Raw genomic sequence first — 20,306 nt, forward strand, 5'->3', positions numbered from 1 at the left:
TAGGGCCACCAAAATAGGCAGATTTTGAGGGGTCAAGATTCCATGGAGATAGGAAGTGCCGAAAAGTGAGCTGAACCTTAAATGTTGCGTTTCCTTCCAAGACATTTGTTGATTCTTAAGTGGCATAGGTTATACGGCTGAGAAATCAACAGTGTGGCAGTTAAGAGGTTGAGGAACTAAGCAAAGCTTTCAACGGCCTCAGGTTCTGGGAACTTATATTGAAGTTCAGTGTCAACCAGGGAGGAGGAGTCCGGGCATCCCAAGCTTTCAGCTGGGGACCCTGAAGGGCAGCATCCTAGGAGAAAGGATGAACCAGAAAGAGAGCAAACTTTACAAAGCCTAAAGCTGAAATCCTAGAGTGGATAAAGATCATCTTCCCTTCTTTTAACTGCCTTTGAGAAGCAAAAGAAAATTCTCTCCGGAGGAAGATATCATCTGGAGCCTGTACAGATTTCATACGCAATGTTGGGCATTCAGTCAGAAAGTACCAGGGATACGAGGAGGCAGGACCAATGGGGGGGGGAAACATACAAAAACAGACTCACAGGTGGTCCACGTGTTGGATTTATCGGGTACAAGATTTAAAATAACTGTGATTAATGTGTTCAAGAAAATAGATTACCAAATGGAGAATTTCAACGGATATCTGAAAGCTATAAAAATTAATCAAATGGAAAATTTTAAACTAAAAAATAGAAAAATTTAAGAACTCAAAAGATGGATTTAATAGATTTTTAAAAAATTTTTATTGGAGCATAGTTGATTTACAACATTGTGCTAGTTTTAGGTGTACAGCAAAGTGAATCAGTTATACATATACATATATCCACTCTTTTTCAGATTCTTTTCCCATATAGGTCATTACAGAGTACTGAGTAGAGTTCCCTGTGCTATACAGTAGGTCCTTATTAGTTATCTATTTTATATATAGTAGTGTATATATGTCAATCCCAATCTCCCAATTTATCCCTCCCCCTTTCCCCCTGGTAACCGTAAGATTGTTTTCTACATCTGTGACTCTATCTCTGCTTTGTAAATAAGTTCATTTTTACCATTTTTAAAAGATTCCACATACAAGCAATATCATGTGATATTTGTCCTTCTCTGTCTGACTTACTTCACTCAGTATGACGGTCTCTAAGTCCATCCATGTTGCTGCAAATGACATTATTTCATTCTTTTTTATGGCCAAGTAATATTCCATTGTATATGTGTACCATGTCTTCTTTATCAATTCCTCTGTTGATGGACATTTAGGTTGTTTCCATGTCCTGGATATTGTAAATAGTACTGCAATGAACATTGGGGTGCATGTGTCTTTTTGAATTATGGTTTTCTCTGGATATATGCCCAGGAGTGGGATTGCTGGATCATATGGCAACTCTATTTTTAGTTTTTTAAGGAAGCACCATACTGTTCTCCATAGTGGCTGTATCAATTTACATTCCCACCAACAGTGTAGGAGGGTTCCCTTTTCTCCACACCCTCTCCAGCATTTATTGTTTGTTTTTTGATGATCACCATTCTGACTGGTGTGAGGTGATACCTCATTGTAGTTTTGATTTGCATTTCTCTAATAATTAGTGATGTTGAACATCTATTTATTTATTTATTTATTTATTTATTTATTTATTTATTTTTATGGCTGTGTTGGGTCTTCGTTTCTGTGCGAGGGCTTTCTCTAGTTGTGGCAAGCGGGGGCCACTCTTCATCGCGGTGCGCGGGCCTCTCACTATTGCGGCCTCTCTTGTTGCGGAGCACAGGCTCCAGATGCGCAGGCTCAGTACTTGTGGCTCACGGACCTAGCTGCTCTGCGGCATGTGGGATCTTCCCAGACCAGGGCTTGAACCCGTGTCCCCTGCATTAGCAGGCAGATTCTCAACCACTGCGCCACCAGGGAAGCCCCAATGATGTTGAACATCTTTTCATGTGCTTTTTAGCCATCTGTATGTCTTCTTTGCAGAAATGTCTATTTTTTTAAATATTTATTTATTTATTTATTTATTTTTGGCTACATTGGGTCTTCGTTGCTGCATGCCGGCTTTCTCTAGTTGTGACGAGCAGGGCTACTCCTCATTGTGGTGCACGGACTTCTCATTGCGGTGGCTTCTCTGGTTGTGGAGCACAGGCTCTAGGCGCGCAGGCTTCAGTAGTTGTGGTTCGCGGGCTCTAGAGTGCAGGCTCAGTAGTTGTGGTGCACGGGCTGAGTTGCTCCATGGCATGTGGGATCTTCCCGGACCAGGGTTCGAACCTGTGTCCCCTGCATTGGCAGGTGGATTCTTAACCACCGCACCACCAGGGAAGTCCTGAGAAATGTTTATTTAGATCTGCCCATTTTTTTGATTGGGTTGTTTGTTTTTGTTATTGAGCTGCATTAGCTGTTTGTGTATTTTGGAGATTAATCCCTTGTCAGTCGCTTCGTTTGCAAATATTTTCTCCCTTTCTATGGGTTGTCTTTTTGTTTTGTTTATGGTTTCCTTTGCTGTGCAAAAGCTTTTAAATTTAATTAAGTCCTATTTGTTTATTTTTATTTTTATTTTCATTACTCTAAGAGGTGGATCAAAAAAGATCTTGCTTCGATTTATGTCAGAGAGTGTTCTGCCTATGTTTTCCTCTAAGAGTTTAATAGTATCCGGCCTTACATTTATATCTTTAATCCATTTTGAGTTTATTTTTGTGTATGGTATTAGGAAGTGTTCCAATTTCATTCTTTTACATGTAGCTGTCCAGTTTTCCCAGCACCACTTATTGAAGAGACTGTCTTTTCTCCGTTGTATATTCTTGCCTCCTTTGTCATAGATTAAACTATGGATGTGTGGGTTTATCTCTGGACTGTCCATCCTATTCCACTGAACTATATTTCTGTTTTTGTGCTAGCACCATGCTGTTTTGATTACTGTAGCTTTGTAGTATAGTCTGAAGCCAAGGAGCCTGATTCCTCCTGCTCCATTTTTCTTTCTCAAGATTTCTTTGGCTATTCGGGGTCTTTTGTGTTTCCATACAAATTGTAAAATTTTTTGTTCTAATTCTGTGAAAAATGCCATTGGTAATTTGATAGGGATTGCATTGAATCTGTAGATTGCTTTGGGTAGTATAGTCATTTTCACAATATTGATTCGTCCATTCCAAGAACGTGGTATATCTCTCCATCTGTTTATGTCATCTTTGATTTTTAATCAGTATCTTATAGTTTTCTGGGTACAGGTGTTTTGCCTCCCTAGGTAGGTTTATTCCTAGGTATTTTATTCTTTTGGATGCAGTGGTAAATGGGATTACTTCCTTAATGTCTCTTTCTGATCTTTTGTTGCTAGTGTATAGGAATGCAAGAGATTTCTGTGTATTAATTTTGTATCCTGCAACTTTACCGAATTCACTGATGAGCTCCAGTAGTTTTCTGGTAGCATCTTTAGGATTTTCTAAGTATAGTATCATGTCATCTGCAAACAGTGACAGTTTTACTTCTTATTTTCCAATTTAGATTCCTTTTATTTCTTTTTCTTCTCCGATTGCCATGGCTAGGACTTCCAAAACTATGTTGAATAAAAGTGAGAGTGGACATCCTTGTCTTGTTCCTAATCTTAGAGGAAATGCTTTCAGTTTTCCACCATCGAGAATGATGTTTGCTGTGGGTTTGTTGTATATGGCCCTTATTATGTTGAGGTAGGGTCCCTCTATACCCACTTCCTGGAGAATTTTTATCATAGGGACTTAATAGATTAGATGCGGTTAAAGAGAAGATTGATAAATTGGAAAATAAGTTAGTAGACAATATCTAGACAGAAGCATGGAAGTTAAAAAAAGATGAAAAATTCAGAAAAGAGCATAAGAGAGATATAGAACATGGTGAAAAGGTCTAACATACATTGTTGCCCCAGAAAGATAGATAATGGGCAAAAGTAATGTCTGAAGTGATGATGGCTAGTAATTTTTCAAAACAGACAGTTTTGCATGTAAGGGAGTGGAGGCTGCTCTTTCCTTAGTGTTAGAGAAGTTCCAGGCCTCTGTCTAATTAACCCAACTTGCATTACGTGCCTATCTCTGAGCCCGTCACTGTGGCACTGTGGCTGGGGAGATGAGACCATGCTGATGGTCTAACCTACCCTGGAAAATGAATAAGAACAACAGTGAGAGCAGACATTTATATAGTGCCTACTGTGTGCCAGGTGTACTGTTCTATATACTTTACATTTGGTGTATAAACCCATTTTAACTTCATAAACTGTGGCACAGAGAAGTTAAGTCGCTTGACTTAGACAAGATCACAGGTGGTAAATGGCAAAACCAGGATTCAAACCTAGTCAGTTAGGCCCCAGAATCTGCACTCTTATCTGCTGTGCTATACTGTCTCTTCTTCTCAAGCCCCATAGATAGATATGGAAATACGGGACCCTATTAAGGCTAGGAAAGGAGGGAATGAATATTAGGTGTTATGGACTGGATGTTTGTGTCCCTCCCCAAATTCATATGTTGAAGCCCTAACCTATAGTGTGGCTGTATTTGGAGATGGGACCTCTAAGGAAGTAATGAAGGTTAAATGAGGTCATAATGGTGGGGCCCTGATCCAATAGGATTAATGTCCTTATAAGAAGAGATACAGCACATGTGTGCTCTCCCTCTCCTACCCCCCACCTCCATGCATGCACTGGGAAAGGGCATATGAGGGACATAGTGAGAAGGTGGCTGTCTGCAAGCCAGGAAGAGAGCCCTCACCAGAAACCAAATCATCAGGAACCTTGATCATTGACTTCTAGTGTCCAGATCTGTGAGAAAATACATTTCTGTTGTTTAAACCACCCAGTCTATGGCATTGTGTAATGTCAGTCCAAGCAGACGTATACAAGCAATCAGCTGCGTTGACCCTAAATTTCTTAATGATGTGGAGCAATGTCTGGGTCACCACTGCCTTCCAAGTCTGAGAGAGCTGGACTTGCATTTTGATTCCACCATTCAACAGATGCATGACCTTGGGCAAGTCACTTACTCTTCCTCTGTGAAATGGCATTAGTAATTCTGGCATGGAAAGAGCCTAGTACTGTGCATGGCACATAATGGGCACTCTATAAACTTTAATATTCATGATATATTACTAAGTGAAAAAAGAAGAAAATAAGTATATCATCCTTCTTTTTGTCAAAAAATTATATGGATGCTTAGGGAAATACCATAGAGGTTTACGTGTCATCATGTCTGCTGTGGCTCTCTGGTTTGTGGTCTTATACATGATGTCTATTTTCTAATTGTTGCCTCAATACATTTTCTAATTTTTTCTATAGCAAATGTGAGCTAATTTGAGAGCAGTAAGAGAGTCTGAGGGAAAACTTGGCCCATATATGTGTTTATATACATACCTGCATCTCCATGTGCAGCCAGCCTTGGGCTGCTCATTTCCTGGCCCTGGATAGGACAGAGTTGCAGGCTCACTCTGGTTTCTCTGTGGCGCCTCCATGCTGCTCAGGTTTTAGTGAGCCTGAGGTGAGCCTGCTCAGGTTTTATTGGCCTGAGTCCCCGTAAATCTAGCTTAGCTTTAAAGGGGAATTTATGGAGTTTTTTGTGACCTGGGGTAAGAGACGCCGGGCGGCCATAAGCCCGGCGTGAGGCCTCGAGCATCAGGCTCTATAGCTCCAGAGGTCCTGCCAAGGTTACAGGCCCCCTGATGGGGCCTGGGACACCCCAAGACAGCTCTGCATCGAGCAGCCCATCTCGCTGGGCTGTGGAGACTGGAGAAAAAGCTCGGATGTCCACCTTCCTGCTTCTACTCTTTCAGAAGCCCCCACTTCATGCTGATTGCCAGGCCTTTGGGTTTGATGAGGAGAGGGAAGAGAGGGGATGAAGAGGCAGCACAGAGGCGGAAGGGGCCCTGGAGTGTGGATGCGGCACAGGCTTGGCATCTGCTGAGCATCCTTAGAGAGCCAGCACTCACCTCCCTGGGCCTGAGAATGGAGCCTGATATTCCCTGCTGTTTGGGGTTTCTAGTGCCCCTCCTGCTCGGGCCTGGCACTCCCACTACTCAGAGGGGAAAGCTAAGGCTCAGAGAGGGGGCCTGCAGAGCCCAGGCTCAGACTCAAGACCCTGTTGGCCTGAGGCTGCCCTCTGTGGCCGCTGGGGCTCACTGCCTGGGAAAGTGGGCCACTGTTGCTGGAGAAACACCACCTCAGGGTGCTGTGACCGTGTGTCCCCTGCCTGTCAAAAAGGCAATAGAGGGATTTTTACTAAAGTGCTGACTGCACCAGGCACCAGACTGCTACATGTATTATCTCATTTACCCCTCACAGCCACCCCTTGGAGCTGAGATTCTTATCTCTGTTTTACAGATGAAGGAACTGAGGCTCAGAAGAGTAAGGTAGCTCATCTAGGATGAAGCAGCCAGAAAGTTAATGGTGGAGCTAGGGCTTCAACCTAGGTGTGTGTGTGCAAAAGCTTGTTCTGTTTCCCAGAGTCACGGTGTCTGATGTAGAGGAAGCAGGAAAGTGAACTTTGGACAGTCCTCCCAGCCACCCCGCCCCCTTCCCAGTGTTTCCAAGCACCTACTGTAGTTCTAACCGTGTGCTAGGAGTGAGGGGAATATCCCCAGCGGGGCCCAGGTGTTGAGAGAACCTGCTTGCTGTGTGACTAGGACCAGCCTCTCCCCCATCCGGGCCCCTGTTTTCTCTTCTGTATGTGAAGTAAGTTGAACAAAATCATGTGTCAGAATGCACTGACATTCAGCAGCTCTGGAGCTCCAAGACCTTGTCCTGAAGGATTTCACAGACTCTAGATGAGGCGGGACTTTAACCGCACTTACAAGCGTCAATGTGGCCGTACAGAGTATTATAGTCCCCACCTTGTGGTGATGTTGTGGAGATTTATAGAGATCAAACATGTCGAGTATTTGGGACTTCCCTGGTGGCGCAGTGGCAAGTTAAGAATCCGCCTGCCAAGGCAGGGGACACAGATTCGATCCCTGTTCTGGGAAGATCCCACATGCCACAGAGCAACTAAGCCCGTGCGACACAACTGCTGAGCCTGCGTGCCACAACTACTGAAGCCCATGCACCTAGAGCCTGTGCTCCACAACAAGAGAAGCCACCGCAATGAGAAGCCTGCGCACCACAAGAAAGAGTAGCCCCTGCTCGCCGCAACTAGAGAAAGCCTGCGCACAGCAACGAAGACCCAACGCAGCAAGAAAGAAAGAAAGGAAGAAAGGAAGGAAGGAAGGAAGGAAGGAAAGAAGGAAGGAAGGAAGGAAGGACGAGGGAGGGAGGAAGGGGGAGGGAGGGAGAGAGAGAGAAAGAGAGAAAGAAAAGAAAAGAAAGGAAGAAAGAAAGAAAAAGAGAGAGGGAGGGGGAGGGAGGGGGAGGGAGGGAGGGAGAGAGAAAGAAAAGAAAGGAAGGAAGGAAGAAAGGAAGGAAGGAAGAAAGAAAGAAAGGAAGAAGAAAGGAAGAAAGGAAGAAAGAAAGAAGGAAAGAAAGAAAGAAACCACATGTCAGATGCTGGGTTAGGTGCACCCTAACAGGCAGCTATTTGCAGGGGCTGCTGTGTGCAGAGGTGGGGAAGCTTGGGGGAGGGTGGGAGAGACCAAGGAACGCTCCAGAAGGAGATGCACTTCTGCTGAGCTCTGTGGGTCCAGGGAGATTTGGGAGGTGTCAGGCACCCTGACTGGAGGGCTGGGGTGTATACAGTGCAGCAGCAAAGCACTGTGGGAGTGGAAGGTAATGCCCAGATAGGAGGTGAGCCCAGGCTGTGGGGACCCCTGAGCCAGGCTGATAGCACCTCCATTCATCAGGTGCCACCAGGGGCTGGCCCTGCATTCAGAGTCGACAGTGGTTTTCATGTCATCAACACCCGTAAAATGCTCCTCGTTTTACAGATGCAGGAAAGTCTTTCTAACTGCAAAGCCCACCTCTAACTGCTGCACTAGATTGGGGTCAGCATGTTACAGCCCAAGAGCCAGTGAGCTCTTTTTCTCAATAAAGTTTTATTAGAACACAGCTCAATCTTCTGTTTACATGCTGTCTGTGGCTGCCTTTCATGGTACAACAACAGAGCTGAGTAGTTGTGGCAGAGAATGTATGGCCTGCAAAACTGAAAATATGTGCTATCTTGCCTGTTACAGAGAAAGTTTGCTCTCTGAGCCCTACACTTGCCATGTGAGCTTGGGTAAATTGCTTGCCCCCTCTGAGCCTGTCTGGCCAATTTCTGATGGTTGTAGCAAAGCTCATAGGTGATGGCTCTGAAATGTTTCGTGGACTGTAAAGTGCAGTACCCTGTCACCAGCCTGGCACCTGGCGAGCACTAAAAGTCTGCTTGTCCATGAATGAGGAGCAGTCATCATGTGGGCCTTCCTAGACCCAGCCAATGGCTGCTTCTGGGACAGCAAGGAGGCGGCATCTGGGCCCGAGATGCTGAATGCATCATTGTCCTTCTCCTGCAGACTTGGCAGTTTTCAGTGTAAATTAAAATTCCTGTGGGGAGTCACCTTATATGTGGTACCACTTTATAGCCAAGTCATTACGGTAATTTGCAAAGCTCTGTGGTGTGTAACTGGAGCCATTTGCTTTGGATTTGCTGGCTGTGACCTCATTCAGGCTGCCCAGTTCTGCATTTGGTGACCCCTGAGACTTGGGGGCTTGTCCTTCTGAGCCTGGCCTCAGGGTCATCCAGACCTGACCTTCTTGGGGATAGAATACTTCTCATACAAGGTCCTGCCTCCCAGCCCCATCCTGAATTCAAGGATAAATAGAAGAAGTAATTATCATTATGATCATCATAACTTTTCGAGTGCTTGCTGTGAGATAGGCACCATGCCAAATGCATTGTGTTTGTAGTTTCACTTAATTGTCACCACAACCTTGTGAGGTAAGTGTTCGCACCATTTTACAAATGAGAAAACTGAGGCTTGAAGAGGAAACTAAACCAAACTCTTACCCAGCCCTGGGGATGCCAGTCCAGGTTCTGCTATGGATTTGCTGTGTGATTAAAGCAGAGTCTTTCCCTCTCTGAGCCTCAGTTTCTTCATCTATTAATGAAATAGTCACTCAGTCCCAGCCCTGACATTCTAGGTTTTCTCATCAATCTGTAAAAATGTACAGAGGACCTTCTCACCCTCCAAGCCTCCAAAGAAGCTTGACGTATGTGGGGAGAGCCAGGTCCAGGGTCTGCTCTTGGCCCCCTGTGGCACAGAGGGAGGCATGGCTGCTGGGTGCCAGTCGCTTTTCAGGGCACCCCCAGCCTGCCTTAGGGCAGCGGGGCTGACATGCCCCTCTCATTCCCCTGCCTTCCCAGAGAAAGACTCCCTCCCTGCTCCCTGGAGATAGAGAGTAAGCCAGGGTGGGTCCTGTGATGCCCTTGGGAACAGAGAGGCAAGATGTCAATAGGCAGGAAGGCAGTGGGAGGGCCCAGGGTTGAAGAGTGACTGTAGCCACATCTTTCCAGTGGTGACAGCACCGCTGGGACAAAGCCTCTGGTTTAATTTCCAGGCTTTGAGAAAGCAGGTGACCTGGAGCAGGGTCCAGCACGGGTTTGGGGAGACCTGGGTTTGGACTCAGCTATGCCAGCAATTGCCATGTGACTTTGGGTGGCCACTTGCCAGCTCTGGTGCTCATGTCCTTCCCTCTGTGAGGCGGGGAGGGCAATGCTTTCATCAGGGTGCTGTGAGAGTCACATAAGACAAGGGCTTGAATGGGCTTGGATCCCCGAGCAGTGCCAAACTGTGACCGGAGGGGCTCCTTCCTCCCTCCCTCCCAAAGCTGTGTGTTTATTTATTGTAGGAAAACTTCTTACTGTATCCAGTGGAAAAGAAGCCAATAGTCCCCAATTGTTTGTCTGGTAATGACTGTTTCTTCCCCCAGAGGTGATGGGTTTGCATCCCAACTGAGCCCCTTACTCCCTGTGTGACCTTGGGTAACCCACTAAATTTCTCTGAGCCTTCGTGTGCTCACCTGAGATGGAGTGGTCTTACCGCCTGGCAGAGTTGTTGCAAAGATTGAAGTTTAGCAGTCATTGTAACGGTTGCACTTTGACTTCCCCAAAGGCTCCCCAACATGATCTTATTGGAGTCAAAGGTGTGGATGCTTGTTTGGGGGTCCCCAGTCGTTCATCAGTTGGCTGAGAGGCAGCAGGACAGGACTTGAGCTTTGAAGTGTGTGAGAGATCTGGGTTTGAATTGTGGCCCCGCGTCTTACAGACCCCAGAGGCTGGTGGAAGGCACCGAATCTCTCCAAACTTCAACTTTTCTCATCTGGAAAGTGGCTGTAATGAGCCCACCTCATAGGGATGGACACTTAAAAGAATCAAGTGTTCCTGTTGATCAAATAGGAAGGGCTGATGAATAGGGCTTGATACATTCTGGGCTCCCTGGCGCCTTTCTGGGGGCCCGCCTTCCATCTCTCCATACATCCTCCTGTGGGAAGGAGGAGTAGGTAACCCAGAGGCCCCCAACGGGCCTCGTGGGTCCTTGAAAGAAGCTTGGAACCCCGTCCCTGACCCAAAGACGCTGGAAGAAAGACACTGGCAGAACAGCCCCGTGTGGTGATGAAGCTCTCTTTGCGCCAAATGCTATTAATGGTCATAAAATCATCCACAGTTTTCTCAGGCCCAGTCCCAGGGTTTGCCTCAATGGGACAATAAAATCACAAACAGAAACAATTTGGAAAAGGCAGAGACCGCCTTGCAGAGGAGAAGTTAAATGAGCGGCAGCCGGCTCTCATTAACTCAGGCCATTCACGTTTGTTACCAGGGATTTCTTTTTAATTAAAAAACAACCAAGTTATTAAAAAATAAGCTTGTGAGGGGCTGGCCAAGCAGCAGCCAAAGCCAGCAGGAGTGAGCGTTCCTCACAGCAGGACATTGGCCCAGTGCTTGGCCTGGGAAGGTGACCAGAGGTCCACTTCTGAGGAAGTACTTGTCTGGAGACTTGTCACCTGCCCTGGGACCTTGAGAGCATGGCATTCTCATCTGCAAACAGTAAAGTGCTCGGCAGGTGAATGCCTAGTGCCTGTTCGGAGCTTTGGGCACATGGCGAGTAAGCACTGAGGGTCTGGCCTTCTGTGAAGGGGCTGCCTTGGGGGTGGGGTAAAGCTAGAATTAGGGTTGGGGAAGCTGGATCCTTGAGGATGAGGTTGGACTTCTGTCTTCCTAAGATGCCACTTTTTATTACATAGTGATTAAGACATGGGTTTGGGTCTGATGGACCTGAGCCAGAGATCCAGCCCAGACTCTTACTAGCTGTGTGATCTTGGGTGAGTAGTTTAGCCTTCCTGAACCTCTGCTCTCTCCTCTGTACAATGGGCATAATACTGATCTCTCCCTACGAGGGCTGCAAGAGGCCCCAGTGAGGCAGTGGAGTCAGGGCCTGCACATCCTGCTTAGCTTCAGGGCTGATCGTGTGCTGGTGTCAGCTCTTTTCTCATCTTAATGGTTTATCTCACTCAGTGTTGACAGTCCCTGGACAATCCTTGGGCCTGTTAATAATGTTTTATTGCATCTGTCAGCAACACTTTATACTTTTCAAAGTGCTCTTTGACAATACGACCGCTTTCCACTCCAGATGCACCACCTACTAGGCACCCGCGCTTGGCTAGGGGCTCTGCACCTCAGCTCTCAACACCTCACAGCGTCTCTGGAGAACTGGTGTGGCTGTCCCCATTTGACACAGGGGGACTCAGCCTCCGGAAGGGACCTGTCCGAGTCACAGACTTGGTTGGGGGCAGTAGGGGCTCACACTGGGCGCATCAGGCCCCAAAGCCCTTTCCTCCTTAGCATAACCCTGCCAAGTGACTGGGCAGAAAGCCGAAGAAGATAGTCTTCAGATTAACCCTCCTCACACTATAGATGAGAAAACTGAGGCCCAGAGAGGGCAAGTGGCTTATAACAACCATGGCTAACATTTTTGTTATACTTTATATAGTTTTTAAGGGCTTTCAAGGGCTTTATGTAGATTTCAAGACTAATTGAGGCACATCTGCCTCAGTTTGTCTTCCTAAAAATCCCAGGAGTGGGGCACGGCAGGGCATATGATAGTTAGGCTATCAAAGAACCGTGGAGGATACAGAGGCGTGAATAACTGTATACCGTGCTTCTATGGGGTAATGCAATTTGGAAAACAATGTGGATTCAGCTCCGGTGATAAGAAGAACACATGCTGTTTAGTGAGCACCTCCTCCTTGACCTACAGATGTTAGTGATGCTCACCCGGCCTGCTGGGCAGCCAGCCCCAGCCATGGCCTTGCATCTTGTCAGATGAGCGCCAGGATCATAGATTGTAAGCTCCAAGAGGCAGGCGTGTGTGTCTAGCTCACCATGTTTCCTGCACCCACGATAGTGTCTGGTACGTTGTAAGTGCTCTGTGTTTGTATAAAGATCAATTACCCACTGGAGCTCAGCATCTGCATCTGAGAACTGGGGATTTTATTATTGATCCTGCTGGTGATTATGGGAATTAATAGGTGTCCCCAGTGCCTGGAATGCAGCAAGGGTTCAGTTAGTGTTTCTCAAGGGCACTCTGTCCCACCTGGTACCCCAGTGACTGCCCTCTGCAGGCCATCCCCACTCACTTTGTCTCCTTTTCCTGTCTCTCTCTGCATAGTGAACGGGAGCTACGGCCACTGCACTCCGGGCTCGGAGAAGAGTCTACTGGACCTGGACCTTGCTGAAGGCCCTGGCCCCCCCTGCCGCCAGGGCCTGTTTCTCCCTGCAGGAAGCCCACCACCCCGGGGCCACCCCTCGGCCTGCGAGAGGCTGCTGCATTTCCCCCACCCCAGCAGGTATGTGCTCTGACCCCATGCATCAGCTGCCTTCTGTGGACGGTAGCTGGAAGCCACAGACCAAGGGCCTCCAGACCTCACCTGGTCTGCCTGGCTCGTGGGACACACAGGGAAACTGAGGCACAGGAGGGCCAGAGACCAGCCAAAGCCCAGTAGCACATGGATGGCCGCCTGGTCTAGGCTCTGGACCTCAGCATTGCAAGGCCCCATGAGAGAGAGGAGTGGCTTTATTGAGGTGTGTTTCCCTGTTGCAGAAGCTGAGCTGACTTTACAGAGAATCAGTCATTTCAGAAGAAGAAAAAGATTCAGAGGATGGGGGGAGAGGTTGGGGAGGGAAGACCCAGCTCAGGGTTCACGCATGCTGTAGTGATGAACCCTGGACTGCTCCGAGAGCCGAGAGGGGTTCCTCCACCCAGGCGTCTCCTGCCCCAGGAAGCCATCACCCCATAGAACTCTGCCAGGTAACCATCATTCAGTGCTGGCACATTACCAGTGATGTTCACCTCTGGACAGATGTTCTGCCAGATTGCATATGGGCTGAACTCTGCCTCCTGCGGCTTCTCCCAAGATCCAAGCCATGCCTCTGTGCCCTCTGGTTTGCTGACAGGCAGACAGACAGGCCTCTGCACCCACCTGCTCAGCCCTAGGGCCCTGAGCCAGTGCCTGGGGCTGCTGGCCTGGGGCCTGTCTCACAGATCACAGAGTCTAAAAACTGGCCCAGTTGCCTGCAACTGGTTGCTTGCAATTGGTTCCTTCACCAGTCATTTATCAGGGGTGGGTGCCTTGGTGAAGGAAGCAGAGATCTCCCCGACAGAGTTTACTTTCCAGTGGGAGCTCCATGGTGGGAGATATTACTAATTAGCAGGATGCTTATTCTTCCCACATGGAACCATTTTTCTTTGAGAATGTAGATTCCCTGTGGCTTTCTTTGGTATTAGTGAGACTTCTGATTTACAGGAGTGTGTTAGTCTGCTTGGGCTGCCATAGCAAAACACCTCAGGTTGGGTGGCTTAAACAACAGACATTTATTTCCTCACAGTTAGGGAAGTTGGAAGTCCAAGACCAAGGTGTCTGCAGGTTTGGTTTCTCCTGAGAGCTCTCTCCTTGGCTTGCAGATGGCCAGCTTCTCACTCACTGTGTCCTCACATGGTCTTTTCTTGGTGTGCACACCCCCGGTGTCTTTTCTTCTTACAAGGACTCCAGTCTGGTTGGATCAGGGCCCCACCCTATGACCTCATTTAACCTTAATTACCTCCCTGAAGGCCCTACCTCCAAATCCAGTCACAGTGGGGTTTAGGACTTCAACCTGTGAATTTTAGGGGGACACAATTAAGTACATGATGAGGAGTTAAGCAAGCATCTTTTAGACTTGGAGCTGTGCATTGTTTGGTGACAGTCAAATGCATTTATCTGCTTGATTATTCACTGAAGCCCCCCTGGCAGCATCCAGTTTCTCCAGTGAAATTCTTTCTATCTCATGGCAGAAGCTACACTAACCTAGTGAAAGCTAAGGAAGTGGATTTTGTTTTCTGTTCTCTTTTGGTAGAGATGATCAGAAACATCATTTGTCTTTTGAATGTCATTTGACAGGGCACAGGAGAGTCTGTACCCAGAACCCTATGCCAGCATCAGTCTGAGTTGCTGCCACCTCTGCTGCTGATCTGGCTCTCCCAAACTCCCTCATTTTTCCTAAAGAAAAAGAGGGCCCCAGCCCCTATCCCATACCCAGTTGGATCCTATGCCTTTTCCCTCCCACCAGATTGCCTTGTGTTTGGGGTCTCTCCGTTCATGCGGCTCCCTCTGATTCAAACAGATCCAGGTTCACATTCCTGATCTATCACTGCCTGCCTCTGAGGGCTTGGGCAAGTTGCTTCAGTTTTCAAAAGTGTCAAACAGATAGTAGTCTCTCCCTTGAAGAACTTGGCCATGCCTTCAGTAGATACCGTGCACCCTTACACTGTTAGGATTCATGAGACGGCCCCTGGGAAAGCGCCTGGAGTTGTCCACTTTTTCTAGGGACCACACTCACAATTGCTAGAGCTGTGATGGGATTTGCCTGGGGTGTACAGGGCTCAGCGGCAGAGCAGGGCCAGAACCACTGCCCGGCCTCACAGGGACACTGAGGGCAAGGGGAGGGGCTGCCTTAGCTGGCATTCGGAGCCAGGAAACCCTAAGGCCTGAGCTGCCCCCTCCCTGCCTGATGCCATTCGAGGGTTTGCTGTTGATTATTCAGGTAACTTCAGTCACAGAACACCACAGCTGTTCTCTTCTGGTGTTGGTTGCTTTAAGCTGGCGCTGTTGTTAAAGCAGTTGCTTCAAACAGATGCTTACCTGGCTGCCCTTCCCCACCTGTGCCCACCTCTGCCAGGCCCAGGATCATGACCACGCAAGGAACAGCTGTGCACTTATTTTTTTTTAAGCTCCACAAAGTCACAGCTTCAAATCTGATCTTTAAGCCACTCGGAGCTTTCTGCTGGCAGTGGTGGGCCCAGGATTCCCAGCCCTAGAGATGGAGGGGTATGTGTTTGCTCCTTCTGATTCCACCTGGTGACCATGCTCTGGACAGCAGAGTTCCTGGGAGGGAAGAGAGGTCTCTGGTGAGTGAGGCAGAGAATTGTTCAAGTGTAGTTGAGAACCAAACAGAAGAAGAGCCCCTCCCCCAACCTCCTATCCAGGGAGCACTTCAGGTTAAGTCTACACAGGAGAGCTCTACACCCCGGAGGGAGAAGGGGAGCCTGGGTTCTGGTCCCAGCCCTGCTGCTGGTTTGCTGCTTGTGACTGCAGTGAGCCCTGTGCCCTCTTGGTAGCGATGGGGTTGGAGCCGGTGCTCTCGGGGGGCTTCGGGCTCTGACTTTCCTTCTCCCCTGTCCTGTCCCCTCCCTTCCACCTCAGAGCTGGAGCGCAGGATGCCACAGCTGCAGGAAGCCCGAGAGGGAGGGGCTGGGGCTACAGGGCCACGCTGGGAAGCAGAGGGACAGGTGATGGCGCCACAACCCCCGGCTGCAAAGAGCCCCAGGACGGCAGTGTTAATGATGGCAGTGCTGATTGCACCATTCACCCTGCTGTCCTCTTCCCAGAGGGCTGTCACAGCATCTGTTTCCTCCCTTGATCCTGGCAGCCTCCCTCTGAGGTAGGGAGGGTTAGTCCTTATTTCACAGGTGAGAATACTGAGGCTTGGATGGGGACAGGTATGAGGGCGCATGGGGTATCCTAGTCAGACTTTGGGCACATAAGCAGGCCTCCTGCTCTGCCCAGCCAGCTCCTGGGGCTTCTCGGACCCTGAGCCCAGTGTCACCTTGCTGGTCTCTCTCCTTCTCAGAACCCTCTGATGACCGGCAGGCCCTGATATCTCTTCCTGCACTTACTTGTCCCACATTTGGGAGAGGCCCCCTCCAGGAATGCATGTACCGCATGTGTGATGATGATAGCATCTTGGCCAGCTGGGCCCTGCCCATCACCATCCTCACCCTCAGGAGAACCATTCGACGCTGGGCTACAGGGAGAGGCCCAGAGCACCTTGCTAAGTAAGGTTCGCTGAGCTGCGAGTGGCTGAGACCTGAGGGTTAAGAGATGTTAACCCAGGTCTCTTGCTGCCGCACCTAGCCTGCCTGCCTACAGCTTCATTTTGTACATTCATGACCTTGAAATTCTGGACATCCCCCCAAGAAACTTTTGCTCAGTTTTTCCTAGGATGACCCCTCACTGTGACTGTGATTCAAACCCCACCCGCTGATGTTCACAGTGGAAAGAACAGATTGCTTGGGGCAAAACATCACATTTTGAGAAATTAAGAAAGATTACAAGAATTAAGAGAGATTTAAGGGACAAGTAAGCAGAATTTAAAACAAACTGGACCTGGTGTCCCTCAAAGAGCCATCCTCAGCCATCTTCCTCCAGAAGTCACTAGAAGGTCACGGGGAGGGGGACAGGGCAGACCCAGGGAGGCCTCAGTGGCAGGACGGATAGCACTTGGGCTGGAGAGGGTGGTCTGGAGTTAATAAAAGGATGAAATGTGCTCCTTTCGGGCATCCTCCTCGGCACATTCATGCTTTCAGACCTCCTGCCTCTCTTGAACCTCTCCCCAGCCCCCTCCTCTTCCTCTCTCTCCCCTTCTCCCTCCACATTCTTCCCTGCTGACCGGGCAACCAGTCCTGGTCTGTCTGCTGCCAGCCCTCAGCCTCCCTCTCTTGCTCTGGGCTTCTCCGCCCCTCGGTCCTCAGGCTCGCCACTGTCCCCTGCCCGGACCTCCCCACTGTGGAGTGCCCACCCTCTCATGACCCCTGTGCACTGTCTTCCAGGTCGCCCAGGCCCCAGGCCACCTATGTGAACGGAGGCCTTCCGGCCACACAGCACATCAAGCAGGAGTCCCTGCCTGACTACCGGGCCATGACGGAAGCTCGCGCACCCCTGTCTGCCCACTGCCGGGCCCCGCCAGCCACGGGCCTGCACACAGACCTGGACCTCTCGGGCCGAGGCCTCGCCAACCCCGCACCTTCCTGCTACCTTCTGGGCAGTGAACCCAGCTCTGGCCTGGGCCCCCCACCTGAGGCCCACCCGCCCGAGGGTGGCCTGAAGCGCTGCTGCCTCTTGGGCCTGCCCCCCGCCTCCTCAGCCTCCGCCTCACCCTGTGCCTCCTCCGACATCACCTCCATCATCCGCTCCTCCCAGACAGCTCTGGTCACCTGCGTAAATGGACTCCGGAACCCCCCTCTGCCGGGAGACCCGGGGGGCCCTCCCAAGAGGGCCCGGCCCAGCCCTGCGTCCACCGAGAGCCACGAGGGCAGTTTGCAACTGGAAGCCTGCCGGAAGGCCGGCTTCCTGAAGCAGGAGCCTGCGGATGAGTTCTCAGAGCTCTTCGGGCCTCACCAGCAGGGCCTGCCACCCCCCTACCCCCTGTCTCAGCTGCCGCCTGGCCCGGGCCTTGGAGGCCTGGGGCTGGGCCTGGCGGGCAGGGGCGTGGCTGGGCGGCAGGCGTGCCGTTGGGTGGACTGCTGTGCAGCCTACGAGCAGCAGGAGGAGCTGGTGCGGCACATTGAGAAGAGCCACATTGACCAGCGCAAGGGCGAGGACTTCACCTGCTTCTGGGCGGGGTGCGTGCGCCGCTACAAGCCCTTCAATGCCCGCTACAAGCTGCTCATCCACATGAGGGTGCACTCGGGCGAGAAGCCCAACAAGTGCATGGTGAGTTCCCACGGCCGCCGGGCTGTGCCCCCGCCGCCCCCAGCAGGGCAGCACCCACCTCACTGCCCTGGGAGAGCCCTGCCTAGGCTCCTCACCCTGTGGGCTGGCTGGGATGTGGCCACTGGTCACAGTGGTCAGTGCCCTGTCACTGGGAACCTTGGCAGAGGGCCAGGTACCCCATCCTCCACCCTCCATGGCCTGGTGTCACACACACTCGTTCAGGTGGTGACACACGTGCTCTGAGGTCAGAGCAGCTCGGCCAGCCTTCTCTCTTACGTACAAATGCTCAGTGTCGCACCTGCCGATGGCCAGGTGAGTCATGGAGAGTACGCTCTCCCCCAGCACTGGCTCTTCACCTGGAGCCCTACCCAGGGAGACTCTGGGGCCTCCTGGAGCAGCCACAGGCTTGATTTCCTCCAGAGAGCACTGGGTCCTCACAGGCATCCGGCTTCAGAGCTGTGGGTACCCAGGGCAGGCTTTGGGGTAAGGCCAAGGGTTAGCAGATAAGGCCCTGGATAGCACCTGCAGTGTTCTGGCTGAGGTTGAAACTAAGCTTTCCAGGGAGACACACACACACACACACACACACACACGCACACACAAAATATAGGCACCCAGGTCTCCAGCCCTTCTAAGTGGTCATTTGCATGTTCTGCTCTCACTGTGGTGGAAATCCGTATCAGAGGTTAGAAATGTAGTCTTAGTCCCTGATATCTTTAGCCAAGCCACTGTGCCTACCCACAAGGCCCAGCCAGCCCACCAGGACAGGCGCCTGCCTGGGATTGGAAGGGCTGATGGAGCCACCAAGGCCCAGCTCCGTCTTCCCAGCTTCTGGGGCTTGGGTAAGGCAGAGGAAGGAAGCAGTGTGTCTGGTCTTCAGGGCCAGTGTTGTAGCCAAAGTTGAGTTCTTCCAACACTTATGTGCTGTCACTGGGCCCTGCCTCATGGAGAACTCAGTCTGGGAAGGGGTGCAGCTCGGGGAGAGGTGCACCTCTGTCCCTGCTGAAAGTGCAGGGCAGCATTTGCAGGACCAGGGAGGGGCAACCAGCAGCATAAACTCCATCCTCCTGGGACTAGCTGTTCGCCCTTGGGGCGCATCTGCTTGTGGAGCTGTGAGCTGGGTACCCACTGGACCAGCTTATTCAGCTTTGAGGAGGCTGGGTCTTGAGGATGAGAAGGAATTCACTTTGCAGACAAGTGAGGGTCAGGGTTGGCGTGCTGGGGTCGTGGGGAGAGGCTGGAGTGAGCAGGCTGAGAAGCTGACTGTATCGTGTGTCTTTGGGCCGAGAGTGTGCTGGAGGGAGAACTGGTGGCTGGGCCGGTTCCTGGCGACACCCCCGTTCCTTTGGGGTGTTGTGACACGTGCCTTGTGAGAGGGCACGCCCCTGCCTGGAAAGAGATGCCCAGCGGACATCGCAGGGTAAGGCTCCTGGACCGCAGACAGTCCTGTCTCTCTCTGAGATCCTGCAGTTGAGAGCTGCCGGGCTACAGTTCTCCTTCGCGTCTTCTCTCCTGGGGTGATCTCAATGGTGTACGCAGGGTGCTCGAAGAGGCTGCCTGGCCTGAACCCTCGTGTGGCATGGTCAGTGGCCTTCTCGCACTCCGGCTCCCGTGTAGAATCACAGCATCCATGAGTTTCTGTGTTAGACATGAGGGACCTTGGAGATGATCTAGGCCTTCCCTGTCCGTTTTCCAGGTTGGGAAATTGATGCCCAGTGAGTGGGTCACAGAGGCTCAAATCACTCAGAGCAGTCTCAGGATCTCTCTGTAGGTTTCTTCTCTGGGGCCAGCCTGCCAGAATCTCTTTTGGTTCAGCAGATTGCACAGAACACTGGCTTACACCTGGCTCTGGAGACAGACCTGGACCTGCCAAGATCTTTGCCTGAGGGCACTCACAGTCAGAGATGCGTGGGAGATGGGTGTGGAGATGAGTGACAGGGTCTGGGATGGAGTTTGCATCGGCCCAGGGAGGAGAGATCTAGAAGGGCTTCATGCAGGAGATGATGTTCAAGCCATGTCTATACTTACCTATGGTTGCGTTTAATCTTTACAAGAGTCCTGTAAAACCAAGGGTTTTTATAGATGAAGAAACAAAGGTTCAGTAGGGTCCAGCTGGCCTTCACTGCTGTGAGAACACTTCATCTTGCCTCTTAGGGGGTTTAGGATTATGGTAATAACACCAGCAAACAGCTCCTGAGTGCTGACTGTGTGCGGGGGCTATTCTAAGCCCATGGTCCTCATACTCCATGTGGTCCTCACAACAACCCTATGGGGCAGATACTATTAATCCCCATTTTACAGATGAGGAAACTGAGGCTCAGAGAGACTGCATAATTTACCCCAGGCCACACAGCTAGTTAGAGACAAACCATAGTAACAATAATA

General features: G+C 50.3%; 1 protein-coding gene across 1 annotated transcript in view; it reads left to right on the plus strand.

Moving 5' to 3' along the window:
• GLIS1 (GLIS family zinc finger 1) overlaps positions 1-20,306 on the plus strand; it is a 110,047-nt gene that overhangs the window by 9,250 nt on the left and 80,491 nt on the right. The window contains exons 2-3 of the mRNA XM_061186571.1: positions 12,563-12,740; positions 17,039-17,921. Coding sequence (XP_061042554.1) covers positions 17,127-17,921 — 795 coding nt within the window. The 5' untranslated portion in view covers positions 12,563-12,740; positions 17,039-17,126. The remainder of the gene's footprint in view (positions 1-12,562; positions 12,741-17,038; positions 17,922-20,306) is intronic.

Source organism: Eubalaena glacialis, chromosome 3 (genome assembly GCF_028564815.1).
Source record: "Eubalaena glacialis isolate mEubGla1 chromosome 3, mEubGla1.1.hap2.+ XY, whole genome shotgun sequence".
In the NCBI taxonomy this organism is placed as follows: Eukaryota; Metazoa; Chordata; class Mammalia; order Artiodactyla; family Balaenidae; genus Eubalaena; species Eubalaena glacialis.